The sequence below is a fragment of the Anastrepha obliqua genome, chromosome 4 (assembly GCF_027943255.1).
Source record: "Anastrepha obliqua isolate idAnaObli1 chromosome 4, idAnaObli1_1.0, whole genome shotgun sequence".
NCBI lineage: Eukaryota > Metazoa > Arthropoda > Insecta > Diptera > Tephritidae > Anastrepha > Anastrepha obliqua.
This window is the reverse complement of record NC_072895.1, coordinates 7,227,589-7,243,012: the sequence shown is the minus strand read 5'-3', so window position 1 is coordinate 7,243,012 and position 15,424 is coordinate 7,227,589. Positions and strand designations below refer to the sequence as shown.

Below are 15,424 nucleotides of genomic sequence, written 5' to 3'. Positions count from 1 at the left end.
AGTTTTGTAGAACATTTTATAAGGTTAATTTTTCAAGAAACGCATCCATTGAACTTTCAGCCAAGAGTAGTGGCTCTCTATTTTCAAGTTATGTAATTTCTTTAAATTTCACTTTCATAATTAACACTAAATGAATTTCGTATAATGTTGAAATTACAACCACTATCTAAAGATTCGTTTTTGACGATATCGTGAAAATTACATTAAATATTTGTAGTTTCAGATAATGTGGACGTGGATAAGTGATAAACTATTTTTTTTGAAATTATGGGCACATATTTTTTTGGAAATGTCATTTTTTTCATAAGATTTTTTTTTCTATAAATTTTTTTTTTATAATTCTTTTTTAACTAAATAGTGAAATATATGTACTATATTCGAGTATTTCTGGCATTTCAAAAAAAAAATGTACACATATATATATTTTTTTTCATAAAAAGTTTTTCATAGTTTTTTTTGTATAAATTTTTTTCTTAATACATTTTTTTTGATAGTAATTTAGATTAATAAAACTTTTACTTTTCGAGTTACATGGAAATACATACGCACAGAGAACCAACGCAAAATACTCTTTACCTGCTGACTAATGTATAATACGTAGGGATGCATCGATTGATTTTCAAATGGACGTAAATAATATAGGGTTTTCCAATGGCAGGTGTTATTTTGAATAGCCCGCTATTTCGGTAGATTTCACTTTTGAAGCTGTCATTTTTTGATATTTGACAAGTAGAAACTACGCCATTAATAAAAATGGAACGATACTCGCTTGAATAACGCATTGAAATTATAATATTAAAATTCACTATAAAAATGGTGAAAATTTGGCAGAGACGGTTCGTAAAACTCGAACATTTTTGGGTCATCGTGAAGCACCTTGTCGGACCGCAATACAGAAAATACAGAAATTGGTGAAAAAATTCGAGCTGTTGGGACAAGTTAGCTGACGCACCTAGATATTGTTTTAATATATTATAATGTAAAAATTTAGATTCTTCCAGGTTTTTTATTCAAAATACAGCACTTAACAATTATACGAAAAAAATTACATCATTTAATTGTTCACCATTTGCACGTCGACAGGTAAAATCCGCCAAATAGTAGATTCATGATTGCCTAATTGTTGAGAACGTCGAGGTACCGATTTTGAAGGTTATTCAACAACACTTTGCCAGCCCTTTTTCTATCCTCAACAGAACCAATTTCTTCAAAGTCAACCTTTGCAATGTCGACTCATTCGGACGATTATTTCCCACAAAAAAAAAAAAAAATTTCGAATTTTTCTGAACAACCTTTCTAGCTCCCAACCTTCCGGAAAAAATAGCTTTGCAAATACTTGTAAATTTACCTTTTGCTAAATTACACAATTTTTACAATAATTTACTTAAAAATTATAAGCCTCCGAAGAGTGCGGTTTTCAGTTTAAGGATGAGGATACGCCCCTCTATCCCACCTTTACATAATTGTTTTTTCAAATTGTACCGAATATTCACCGAATTATTCACTACTGACATTTGGGTGTCACTTTTTAAAAACCCTTTACCTGAGGAATTTTGTTGGCAACAAGGCGAATCTATTAAAGGGGGTGTTGGTAAATCATCTGACTTGTTTTTTTTTCTGCCGCTGTGTCCATGTTATTAAATAATTTTTTGTAATTAATTTTTTGTGTGCTACTTCGCCAATACCTTGCCATGACAATCAAACGTACAAAATATTGTTGTTGGTCTAGTGCCACCACCTTTAATAAATGCGCCTTGGTTGGCAATGTATTTTTCAACTTCCATAGCAACTCAAATTTGTTCAGCGAGTGCTTTTGACAACCGGTTTCTATATTAGTTGTTTATTCTCAATAAAATTAATTTTTGAAACAATTCCGCATACATCGTTCACCATTTCATAGTTCTCCATTATATCTGCTGTAAAACTTCTTTAAAAATGTGTTCAAAAGATCAGTACAGTGAAATGAAAGATAAATTTAAATCACCCAAATTAAAAACGCCAAAAAGTAAGATATCGCATTAAAATTCGGAAAAGCAGTTGTGATTTCCCTGTATTTGCTGTTGTTTCTTCCAGCCACCCGTGCTCGCTGCTATGAACAGTTCCTTTGGCAGGAGCTCTACGATGAATATATTCGCTATAACGATCGTTTGGTGAACATAAAACCGGACAAGGCTAACTCTGAATACTTTGAGGAGTTTTGCAAGAAAGTACCGAAGGAGGACATCGCCAAAAAAGAGCGTTTGATTAACATTTATCCCTTGTATAGCACCAGTGCGATAACTCTATGGAATAATAATGGCGATATAACCAAAGATTTCAAGAAACGTTATACCATAACGCGTCCTGTGCAGGAACAAACGGAGCAGTTCGGTTAAATTTTGGTGTATTTGCATGTGTATGTGTATGTGCATGTACAAATTCATGTACTCAAAACTTGGAAGTGTTGACAATGTAACATTAAATTAATGATTAATATTAGCTGTGTTTTTTCTTTAAGCGCATATGAGCTCTGCAAGACAGGTAGCCGTGAGTAAACGTGCGCTGAAGTAGGCAATTTGCCTGAGTTTGAATGGTATTTTGCAAGTTACCTTTGTTATGGCAGTGGGGGGAAAATAATCTGATTTCCCGCCCAATGTGCATGTGATGCTCCTACTCACTCTATGACAATCGCTATCTATCAACTTGTAGGCTATAGATAATAATAATAATAACAATACTTACATTATTTAGCATTCTGCATCTATTTAGCATTGATAAATAAATTATTAATATATGAGTTGAACGAAAAATTTCAATACATAACATTCTAAAAAGCAATCAAACACTCTTGCTATAAGATATAACACCTCTTGTGTTGTCAAGTTATACCACCACCATGTCTACAGCATAAATTTAACAAGATATCAAGCTAACTAAAAACTTCAGAAAAATGCATGAAATTTTTATTTAAATCCATAGTACAGTCCATATAATTTAATGTTTGAAGATTATTTCATGCAAATGTTGACCGCGACTGCGCTTCAAATGGTCCATCCGCTTAGTCCAATTTTCACATACTCTTTCGAATGTTTCGGCCGGTATCTCACATATAAATGCTTTAATGTTGTCTTCCAATGCGTTAATTGAAGCTTGAATTGAGGCTTGTCTGAATAAACATGAGCTTTAACATAGCCCCACAAAAAATAATCTAAAGCCGCTATATCGCACGATCTGGGTGGCCAATTGACAGGTCCCGAACGTGAAATAAAATGCTCACCGAACTCGCCTCTCAACAAGTCCGTTGTTACGCGTGCTGTGTGGCATGTGGCACCGTCTTGCTGAAACCAGATGTCATGCAAGTGAAGCTCTTGCATTTTGGGCAAAAAAAGTTAGATATCATTTCACGGTAGCCATCACCATTCACAGTTACGTCTATAAACCGCACCAAACTGTGAACTTTTCTGGATTCATTGGTAGCTCTTGATTTGCAAGCGTTGTTCGTTTGTAAGACGATTCATGGTTAAATTATAGACCAAACTGAGGATTTTTGACAGAAAAACAAAACACGAAACGTGCGTCAGCTGTTTAAACCAACTGTTTAAAAAGATAATAGCTAACAAATCACTCTTTAGTTACCGCCGTCTTGCAGGGAAATAACAAAAAAAAATTCAAAAAAATTTGAAAACAAAAATTTACTAAAAATTAAAAAAAACTTGCTCTAAATTAAAAAAAATTTAATTTCAAAAAATTACAAAAAAAAACAAAATTTTGAAAACAAAAACTTACTTAAAATTTTGGAAAAAAAATTTACTCAAAATTTAAAACAAAAAATTTAGTTTTTGAACAAAAACACTTTCAAAAAGTATATTTTTGCTTAAAAAAAAATTAATTGGCAAAAATTTTCAACATTTCAAAAAATTTACTCAAAACTTTGAAAAAAAAACTTTCAACAAAAAATTTTCAAAAAGTATATTTTTGCTTAAAAAATAATAATTCGCCAAAATTTTCAACATTGAATAAATCTTAAAATTATTGAAAAATTTTTAGCTTTCTTCTTATTATTCTTTCTCTTACGCCTACAAATAAACGAATTTCAGAAAAATTTACGTAATGCTCGAAATTATCGAAATATCTGAAAGAAATGATAGCTGCTCATTAATTATTTTATCCAAAATACCCCCAACTTAATTATTTTACTTAAGGGGTTACATGGGTTTTGTCGGGTAAAAAAAGCCTATTTTCAATATTTTTTTTTCTACGTAAAAAATTATTTATTTAATTCAAACTTTTTTCTGTCTTATACGTAGATACATATTTAAAGAATACTTCCTGAAATTTTCAAATAAAAAAATTAAAACTTCTCCATTGTGACGTCATTTCCGGTGACCCCTCGAAAAAACGGTGCGTTCGCTTTGTCAGCATAACTCCTGACAGGATCATCAAAAATGAAAAAACAAAAATAAGTGTTTTAGTTGAGACCATAAACTCGTGTTTGATCGAAGGAAAGAAAAAAACGTAAAAATTGGAATTTTGGCAGACATTTTTCCAAAAAAATTAAAATTTCGGTGAAATTTGCTTGACATTTTGTTTTTTTTTTAATAGTTGTAATTGAAAAAAACAAAAATCCTTCGTCCAAGCACGAGTAGATTGTATCTCGAACACCTATGTAAAATTTCATTAAGATCGGTTGAGTAGTTTTCGAGAACATTTGACAACCGATTTTGAAAACACGGTTCCGAGAAAAACGCGTTTTAAGTTCTGAGTAACAATAAAAGTGGCTTGGAACGCACACCTTCCAAAGGCTGTATCTCAGATTAATCGGATCGACTTGAAAATTTAGGATAATATTCTTGAGATGTTGTAGAAATGAATAAAAAATCGATTTTTTTAACCCATGCAAATCCTTAAACTCTCTTTAAAATCGACCTATTAATAAGTATTTTATTTCGACGCTTCTCCTCTGCTTTACATGAAAATATCATAATTAAAAAAAAAAAAATTGTGACGAGGCGTAGTATTCTGAATATGAGCCCGAAACTAAGCATCAAATTGTGGATTGGTGCCCACCAGAGAAAGATTATCCAAAAGTAGTCGTCCGAAAAAGTCAAATGTGAAAATTATGCACACGAATTCGTTACGTCAGGCCGCACAGTTAAAAAGCGTGCAATTGTAAGTAGCAGAGGATTTGAAATGTCTTACTAACGAAACTTCACTAAATTATTTTGTTCCCTCCTTTCTCAAAGTTTTTCGTATTTATACTTTCCTTGACAGCTAATAACAAATCTACATTCAAACATTGGTAAATATTTTTTTTAGAATTTGTGTTGCAGAAAAGCCGCACGTGCCGAATATTTAATAGGTTCCTATACCCTTCCGATTCATCGCATTTTATTTCTGATACAAGTCAAATCCAAGACAATTAATTTACCTGTGTATTTATGATTAAATACACCCAGCTGGAAAAATGCCATTAGGTCAAACAAAAAAATAGAATTGTAATATAACTTAGTATTACATACAAAGCGCAAAAGTACATCTCACACATAAAAAATAGATTTTTCCGTCGTTGTTGTTTGAGTGGCTGTGTTTCTACGAGGCCCTTAATTAGCATCTGTCGCCATTTCAATCTCCATAACCCTGTGCTGTTTTGGCGATGAAGTTTTCAAGAGTGCTGCTTCCTATAGCAACTTCGTTGTGTCTAGAAAGAACAGAAGAGACTTAAAATCAAATCCTGACATTTCTTCAATTTTGTTGAGAAATGGTTTGCCAATCTTGTTCTTTATAAACCCTTTGCTTTACTCGTCTACCTTTCAGTGTCCCGCGTGAAAACCGCGTTTGGTCTTGAAATGTCGGCCCAAACAGTTGTATGGTCTTTGATGCAGTGCGTCATGTCTTTCTGGACATTGCACGGGTTGGTAAACCCTTTAATGGTCTACTTGAAATGCTGTAATAGTGGGACTCTCGCACTGCCTTAATCTGGCTGCAGAGAACTACTACTGACTCAGCGTCGGTCGAGCTTAAGAAGGATTCTAGCCTAGCGAGCTCATCCGCCTTCTCGTTACCCTCGATGTTCTTATAGCCTGAAACTCATACTATCTGCGATACGTTAAGATTTTTCTCTTTATTTATTTTAACGGCCCTCAAAGTTTCATTACATAGAACCCAGTATTACAAAAATATTCTAATTCTATAAAACTATATCATTATCATCATCAATTCCTTTTGTCCCGAATGGAGCTTAGGGTCTCCATGGCGAAAATATCATAACGATTCGAACAATTTGTTGAGGTTTCAATTGTAGAATTATTTCCATATAAAAACAAATTCTGCACCTCCAAATCTGAGGTGCATGCTACCGTAGCATGTGGTTTTTCCACATTTCTGCGGATACCACTTAGAGACTTTATTCCTCGCGGGTTTAAATTTATGTTTTTATGTCTATAGGTTGAAAAACCTGCAATATATCCAAGAGTTAGAAGCTTAAGGAAGATTTGGTGCCCTCCACGGGTAAGATGACCAGATACTCAATAGCTTGAAGCCGCTTCTAAAATGAAGAACTGACGGTTTTTGCAGCCGCTTCTTACGAGACAGACGCTGTAGTCTTCGGGAGGCCTTTAAATAGTATAGTATATGTCAAAGTAGTACCTCGTTGTCGTTGTTGTAACAATTGGGGTGACAGTCCTCAGTTGGATAAAAATCCGGGTCGTTCCGGCAACGTAGAACCGACTGTCGTGGGAAGTTGTTTACCTCGTCTTCAGGCTGTGGTTGGTCAGGTTACCAGGGTGTACCACGTGGAGGTGAGAAAGGGAATTGAAGTTATAGAATGCGGATAGCTACTTCCTCAGACCCCTTAAACCCCCTTACACCCCATACAATTATTTGACATAGCCTTCTTCTTCTTAATTGGCGCGATAACCGATTTTGGCCGAGTTTAACAAAGCGCTCCAGTCGTTTCTTTCTCGTGCTAACCGGCGCCAATTGGACACACGAAGTGAACCCAAGTCCTTCTCCACCTGATCTTTCCAACGCAGAGGAGGCTTTCCTCTTCCTCTACTACCACCAGCTGGTACCGCATCGAATACTTTCAGAGCCGGTGCGTTTGTATCCATTCGGACGACATGACCCAGCCAACGTAGACGCTGGATCTTTATTCGCTGCGCTATGTCTATGTCGTCGTAAAGCTCATACAGCTCATCGTTCCATCGTCTGCGATATTCGCCGTTGCCAACGTGCAAAGGTCCAAAAATCTTGCGCAGAATCTTTCTCTTAAACACTCTAAGCGTCGCTTCATCGGATGTTGTCATCGTCCACGCTTCTGCCCCATTCGTTCGGACGGGCATGATGATAGCCTTATAGAGTGTTAGTTTTGTACGTTGAGAGAGGACTTTACTACTCAATTGCCTACTTAGTCCAAAGTAGCACTTGTTGGTAAGAGAGATTCTACATTGGATTTCAAGGCTGACATTGTTATCGGTGTTAATGCTGGTTCCAAAATAAACGAAGTCTTTTACAACCTCGAAATTATAACTGTCAACAGTGACGTGTGTGCCGATACGCGAGTGCGCCGACTGTTTGTTTGAAGACAGGAGGTTCTTAGTTTTGTCCTCGTTCACCACCAGACCCATTCGCTTTGCCTCTTTATCCAGTTTGGAGAAGGCAGAACTAACACCGCGGTTGTTAAGGCCGATGATGTCAATATCATCGGCACACGCCAGCAATTGTACGCTCTTATAAAATATTGTGCCTGAGCGATTAAGTCCTGCGGCTCGTACGATGCTCTCCAACATCAGGTTAAAGAAGTCACACGACAGCGAGTCACCCTGTCTGAAACCTCGTTTGATATAAAACGGCTCGACGGGAAGGACCTCTCTCCCAATTCTGACGGCGCTGCTGGTATTGAGCAACGTCATCTTGCATAGCCGTATTAGTTTTGCGGGGATACCAAATTCAGACATCGCGGCATACAGGAAACTCCTTTCCGTAATGTCGAATGCAGCTTTGAAGTCGACGAAAAGATGGTGTGTCGATTCTCCTTTCATGGGTATTTTTCAAGATTTGGCGTATTGTGGATATTGAAGGACGAAAACTTCAATTTTCAAATCATTTTTCTCAAAATGTGATGTATGCGAAATTCTCTTGATACTCTTTCATTTGATTGACATAGCCTTATGTGTATCCTTGCTTTTCATGGAGCTTAGTCGTGGGTAAAACCTTTAAATGATAGAAATCGTTTTTTTTAAGGCGATAGTCCACCAACAGGCAAACGAAAATCTCTCAGTGGATTTCCACTATAAAAAATTCATCTCTTAAAAAACCGTCCCTCTTCGAAAACAGCATGAAAGTGCAAGGCTAGACCTAAACTCCCAGAACTCCTTTCTACCACAAAAGAGTTTTAGCCAAAATACAATAGTTTATTCCAAAGAGCAGTTCTTTAGCCATCACTCTTTATAAAATATATGCGTCGCTCGGAGCCGACTTAAAACTGTAGATCCCTCCATTTGTGGAACAACATCAACACGCGCGCCACAAATAGGAAGAGGAGCTCGACCAAACACCCAAAAAAATTTAAAAAGTGCCAGTTTTATATAAATAGCCAGCCTATTATTATTATTGATATTAAAAAATATTGGTGCCAATACTTTTGAAATAATATCTATCAAATCCGTTTGCATCTTTCTGGTTTTCCCTGCAGGGTTTACAAATGAAGTAAAAGACAAAAAAATGTCCAAGATATTAATGCTTTTTTTAGCATAGTTATGCAAATGTCAATTCTGGCACAATATCACAATTACCATTGATGAGTTATCCGTGCATCGATGAAGATTTGTGTACTTTCCTTGCGCATCAAGGGTGGCGCGAAAAACACTTCACAAGAATGAAGTTGTAAAAACAAAGCATAGTTAGTTGCTCAAATAAATGAAAGTTAGTAAATATGTATCATATGTATGAAAACGAAAAATTATTTAGTTGGTCATGTTGTTGAAGAAAGAAATTGATATAGTGTAACACGTGGGCTGAAAAGTCTCCAGCCTATCGTTTTTAGTTCGAAATCAGTTTTCCATCAAGGGCAACGCAAACATTCCAGCGCCGCTCTAACATTTCAATACCACTTTTGGAATTCTATTTACACGTATCTAAAATTTTTTTTATGAAAATCGAAATCGGTTAAAAAAAATGTATTGAACAAAACTTTTCTTCTAATAAATTTCAATACTATTTTCCTCGATGCTTTCATAAAAATCAAATTTTTAGTAATTTTTCTTTGGGGATATTTTTCAAGCTGGCGATGAGGATTTTAAGCCTCTCCCTAATCAAAAGATTCTATATTCAAAAAGAGTCTTGCAGTTTTGCCATTAAAAGTAGGCGTGAAAATCTTGCACATAAACTTTGCGAAAAAATTATATTATTAGAACTGGATGAACTGCATGAGAACTATTTATATCAATAACCATAGGGTAATCCCTGAGAATGGCATATTTCTGTTCAATTAGGTTCGGCAAGTCATCATGAAAAACGCTTCAGAATTGTGTAAGTTTGCTTTCAAAAAAAAAAAAAAAAATCCTCATGAAATTCATAGAGCACTGGCGGCATCATTGGTCCTTATTTCTTTCGAAATTAGAAAGGAGCTGCCGTTCCAGTGCATGGCGAGCACTATCGGCTCCTACGTCTTAAGGTTCTTTTAAACTTTAGTACTGCACTCCCGACGCTGTGCGACAACTATCTCTTTCATATTGATCATACAAACAAATGCGCGGATATATAATATTTCAATAGCTGAAGCATCATTTAGCTAACCCAAAGAATGAAACCCCCAAATCGATAGTTTAATTTGAATTTCTTGGCACGAAATGGAGACCAAATATCAGTGAGACAACGAGAAGATGGAAAATTTTCTGTGCATCTATCTCAGCTTTGATGGAAGCTAATATACTTCCGCGGTTTTTTGGAGATAAGTATGTTTTGTAGGGCAAACATCTCAGCTGCTGAACGATCACACAAATGTACACTGGTGATCTTAGACAGATTATTAAGATCACTTAGATCTAAGACAGATTAAGGAGAGCGCAAAGGCAATTGTTTTCTCTCCCATGGACGGGAGGTACTTGTAGTCTGTAAATTGTTTTTGTGTTATTTGCCTAAGTCCAAAAACAAAAAAAGTGCAAAGGCGGAGCCTTGAAGACGGGGCTCAAGCGTAAGTTAACTCGGTTCTGTCGGTCTGTAAAAATACTGATTTATAAAAATAAATTTTGGAAGTCCTACGTAGAAATTCGTAGCTAAATGCGCAAAGCATTCATGCATGATTCAGTGTTTAATGAAGCAAAATTTTCAAAGGATTTTTTATCGATTCATGATAACTATCAAATATGCGTGGCCAGATCAACTGATTGAGATACTGTAGGGCACATACCTTCTAAATTCTCATAAATGTAAGCTATTGATGTGGGTTGGGAGAGTAACTAATTTAAGCCTTCGTTCAGGAACCCAATCAACCAACCCTAGTCCCGCACGGAACATAGCAGCAACCATTGCCTCCACCGTGTAATATTGTGTTACCATGCGAAATTAATCATTCAATTTTGTTATTCATTTTTTTACTAAATACATTTTACTAAATAAAAAAAATGATTTGCCTGTCTGTATACAACAGCTGTCCAATTCAGAAGTGTCAAGTATGACTGACGTGCGCCACCGTGAAGAGGAATAATAAAGAGTTGTACTTTAGTAACTTAAAAACCATCCAGGCTATTCCCATGATTCATAAATCACGGACTATTCCCTCATTAAGCTTTAAAACTAACAATACTCATATTCTCCATTGCTAAGCTACAAACTAACCCTTTTATTTAGACTAGTGTTTTGTTGAACCACCCTCTTGCTTATGCATAAACTTCTATGCAAAGAGGTGGTCGCCATTTCACTGCTCAAACGGCCAGACAGGGCGCAATGCTTTCAACCGAGTTGTTTGGTCGATAAATCTATCGAAACCAGTAGGCAGGTATTGAAAGAAATGTAAATAAATATTGTTACAATATTTCTTGATGTATAAAATAAACACGGAAGTCAAAAACAAATCGAATCGGTCTAAAGCAATCAATGAAAAGCATACGAAACACAACACTAATTCACGTTGCCTAGACAAGACAAGACTAGACAAGACAAGAGAAAATAAGACAGAGGTCAACCATTGGCCAGACAAATAATAATAACTTTACAGTCTTCATTCTTCAATCAGCCATGGTGCAAGTAACGCAAACAGAAGAAGATATCAAAATCATTATCGAATTGAATCGCCTGATAACGCGCAAGCCGGATGTCATTCTCTTACCGCAATACATAAAATTCAATAATCCGCCAATATTCTTCGAACGTCATCTTGTCAATGAAATTGACGAGTTGTCCAGTTTTTGTCGCATTTTCAAGAATGAAGCGCGTCTTGTACTTGTGAAGAAGCAAAAGGGCATCTGGCCAGAAGTATTTCAGAAGCTTTCCAAAGACGAATTAAAGCAAAAACGTTTAGAGATTTCCGAATTAATAGTCGAGCGTAATAAAGAGCGTGATAAGCATGCAATTGAGCGTTTTGAGCAAAAGCGACGCTCCGAAATCGACAAGGAGATAAAACGTGAAACGGCAATGAGAGAGCGGGTCAAACAATTTCAAGAGAATGCGCGTCGCGAAGCGTTGATGGTAGGTGTTCGCAAGGAGACACATACAAAATCACAGGTCACACCTCAGATTTCAACACCAATGGCGGCAATCAACAACACGAACGTGACGGGCCAACGTATTGGTACGCCGGTAGTGCGACCGTGGGCGAACATTAGGAGTGGGGGTAAAATAAATGTGAGCTTTTCGAAATATACATGGAGTACACCGAGGCGAGAGTCACAGGAAGGCGTACAACGGGCATTTACCATGCACAACAGCAACAACGACAACTACGATGCACCATTAGAAAGTCATGAGCAGCGCGATGTGAACGACTTGAATGCAACAGATTAATTCGAGCAAAGCAAATTTGACTTTGGAATGGAATTTGTTTATATAGAAAGGAGAAAAACTGATTGGACTGTAGGCTTGTGATTTTGAAATAAATGAATACTTAAACAAAAGTGTGTATAACATTTGAAACTTTATAATTAATTCTTATCGGATGATGCAGTATCCTGCTAATATTTCAAATGTGAAAGTTTATATGTTTGTGGGTACGTGAGTTAGGATGTTTGTGATTCAATGACGCGAAAACGACTGAACAGATTTATCTGGAATTTTGTGCACAGTAGCTTGTGATCTTAAGTGAGAAATGGGGAACTTTTTTTAGATAGTTGCCACCTGTTAAAAAAGTTAAATTAAATTAATAAGACCAATCTAGTATTACAACACGTGAACTGAAAGATAAAAAGTTTACGAGATTTTAATTTTGCAAATATTTTCAAGAGGGTTGCCGCCTATTTGAAAAATTATATTCAGGTAAAAATAATATTGGAAAATAAATAAAATATAACAATACGGATGTAAAATGATTATAAACAATTTAAGAGAACTTGATTTCGCAAATATAATATTTCCCAGAGGGTTGCCACCTATTTAAAAAGTTAACTTCAAGTAAATATAATAAAATAAACAAGTAAAACAAAATAAACAGTACGGACGTCAAATCATGATAAGCAGTTTAAGTGAACCTTATTTCGCAAATATTTTTAATAGGGTTGCCACCTATTTAAAACATTAAGTTCAAGTAAACAATAAATCATGATGAACGGCTTAAGAGATCTTAATTTCGCAAATATTTTCGAGAGGGTTGTCACCTATTTGAAAAATGAAAGTGGAGTAAAATAAGAAAATAAATAAAATATAACAATACGTACGCCAAATCACGATTAAGAGCTTAGGAGAAAATAATTTCGCAATTATTTTCAGGCGGGCCTTTTTAAAATATTAAGTTCAAGTAAATAATAAAATAAATAAAATATAACAATACGGACGTCAAATCATGACAAAGAGTTTAAGAGAACTGAATTTCGCAAATATTTTCCAGAGGGTTGCCACCTTTTAAAAAATTAAGTTCAAGTGAATATAATAGTAAATAAAATATAACAATACAGATATCAAATCATGATAAACAGTTTAAGAAAACTTAATTTTGCAAATATTTCAAGAGGGTTGCCACCTATTTGAAAAATTAGGTTAAAGTAAAAATAATAAAATATATCAATACGGACGTCAAATCATGATTAACAGTTTACGAGAACTTAATTTAGCAAATATTTTGAAGAGGGTTGCCTTCTATTCGGAACATTATAAGATATGACAATATGGATGTCAAATCAAAAAAAATTTGAAATAAACTTGATTTCGGGTATATTTTTTAATATGGTTGCCACACTTTAAAAATTAAATTCAATAAATTGATAATTAGTCAAGATAATTCAGTATGGGTGTGACGCAAAGTAAACACGCTTTTTTGGATTCTTTCATTGGGCACTTTAATAAAACATATTACATTTTCACCACCAATAAGATCTTCAATTTCGTTGTTATAACGGATGCGATACGTGCCGTTTTCAAGCCGAATAGGATCGTAGATTTTTCGCATTATGGATCTTTCAAATCGCAATAGTTGATTTATATCATTAGCTTTCAGTGTGCGGATTTCAGCGCCATAAGTAAGATGAGTATAGCGCCTCCATGAATATATATATATATATATATATATATATATATATATATATTTTTTTTTTGTCAAAAAGTACTTACGTACTCGTATTGCTCTGTTATCGTTTCTTCAAAATAATTCACTTGCACTTCAATTTTCCTTTTTCGCCGACTTGCACAAAAGTGAGGTTATTTTGAAATCATAAAATCATAGACAATTTTGTTTTACGTTTTATTATTGTTAAATTTATATTTGATAGTTTGAAATAGTTTGAATTATTTTATAATACTTAGGGAATAAAATTTAATAAAAACTGCAATGCCATCTCAAGCCGGCCGATCATCAACAACGTCGTGTCTGTGCTGATTGGGTCGTTGAAATGCATGAAAATGATCCGGAATTTCATCGAAAACTCATTTTGAGTGATGAGGGCCATTTCACCTCGGTGGCTTCGTCAACAAGCAAAATTGTCGGATCTGAAGCTCAGAAAATCCAAGAGTTATTGTTGAAAAGCCTCTCTATCCTCAACGTGTGATTGTTTGGTGCGCTTTATGGTCCGGCGGAGTCATTGGACCCTACCTTTTCGAAAATGAAGCTGGAGCAACAGTTACGGTGAATGGATTGCGCTATCGAGAGGGATTAACGATTTTGTAGGGCCGGAATGGGTATTGATCTGGACAAGGTTTATTTTCAACAAGACGACGCTACGTACCACACAAGCAACGAAACCATTGATCTTAACACCACTTATTGGATAACCTTATATATAGAGCAATTATTAAGTTTTCATGTTTCTTAATAGACATTTGCGTGAAACTAATCTTGTTTCTCTTAATTTTTTTTTACATTTTCCTAAAACTTCAGACCTCATTCAGAACTCATTTACATGAGACGTCTTTTGAAGTTAAAAATATACTTTACGTTATTGATGTTGTTATTGTGACAGCAAAAACATTCTGCGGATTTGTACAGGGGAAATCCACCCGGACTGATATCCTTGGCCGGATATAAATCCGAAATTGCTCTGTGTTGGTCCACCGATGTTTGCCAATAATCTACTTAGCATACCCGTGACATTTGCTGCTTTGGTAGCCGCAAGCCGTATCTGGGCCCTGAAAGGAAGCCTGCAGTCAAATTGAATACCTAAGTATTGCACTACTTTCTGGGTCACTAAGGACTAGTCGTCTATTTGCATGCTGACCTCGAGTGTCATAAGGATGACTTCGGTTTTATGTTTGGCGAGTTCCAGGCCATGGTCCTCAAGCCATATTTACGTCCGAGTCGTTCCGGTAACGAAGAACCGACTATCGTTGGGACGACTTTGCATCTTTGGCTTATTTTGACATTTGCCTAAAATGTATAAATTTTATATTTTCAGATGAGTCATATCAACTATAAGAAAAAAGATTCTCAGGAAAAATTTTTTCTGGAGGCTAATGAAATTTAATAAACTCTAAGCATTCAGTGGCACGATTTTCTCACTTTTTAAACTTTTGTTGTTGACATTGGGGCAAATGTCCGTTTTGCTTTAATAGAAAAAATGCTGTGTTGTGCGGTTATGTGTCTTTACAACACTATTTTTTTTACTATGCGCGTCCGTTTCGGATATTTTTAATTCTAAATATGCGGAGAAGACGAAAATCTATTTTGTCGAACAGCTAAAAGAGAGAGAGAGCTACGAAGATAAGTTGAAGTGAAGGTTTCTGGGGGTTGACCGTAAAGTTAGTATCACTAAGTTTAACCCTTAAGCTACGATAACCGGTGGTTAAGATGGTCTAACATACCGTAATT

At 35.4% G+C, this 15,424-nt stretch overlaps 2 protein-coding genes across 2 annotated transcripts; both read left to right on the top strand.

Moving 5' to 3' along the window:
- Nucleotides 1–1,800: 1,800 nt before the first annotated feature.
- Nucleotides 1,801–2,442, top strand: LOC129245863 (uncharacterized). Its single transcript, XM_054884290.1, has 2 exons — nt 1,801–2,005; nt 2,074–2,442. Exons 1-2 carry the CDS (start codon nt 1,936–1,938, stop codon nt 2,373–2,375), a joined length of 372 nt encoding a protein of 123 aa, XP_054740265.1. The 5' UTR covers nt 1,801–1,935; the 3' UTR covers nt 2,376–2,442.
- An 8,562-nt stretch (nt 2,443–11,004) lies between these two features.
- Nucleotides 11,005–12,046, top strand: LOC129245447 (dynein axonemal assembly factor 4). Its single transcript, XM_054883616.1, has one exon. The coding sequence runs from the start codon at nt 11,215–11,217 to the stop codon at nt 11,977–11,979; it is 765 nt and encodes a 254-aa protein (XP_054739591.1). The 5' UTR covers nt 11,005–11,214; the 3' UTR covers nt 11,980–12,046.
- Nucleotides 12,047–15,424: the final 3,378 nt, after the last annotated feature.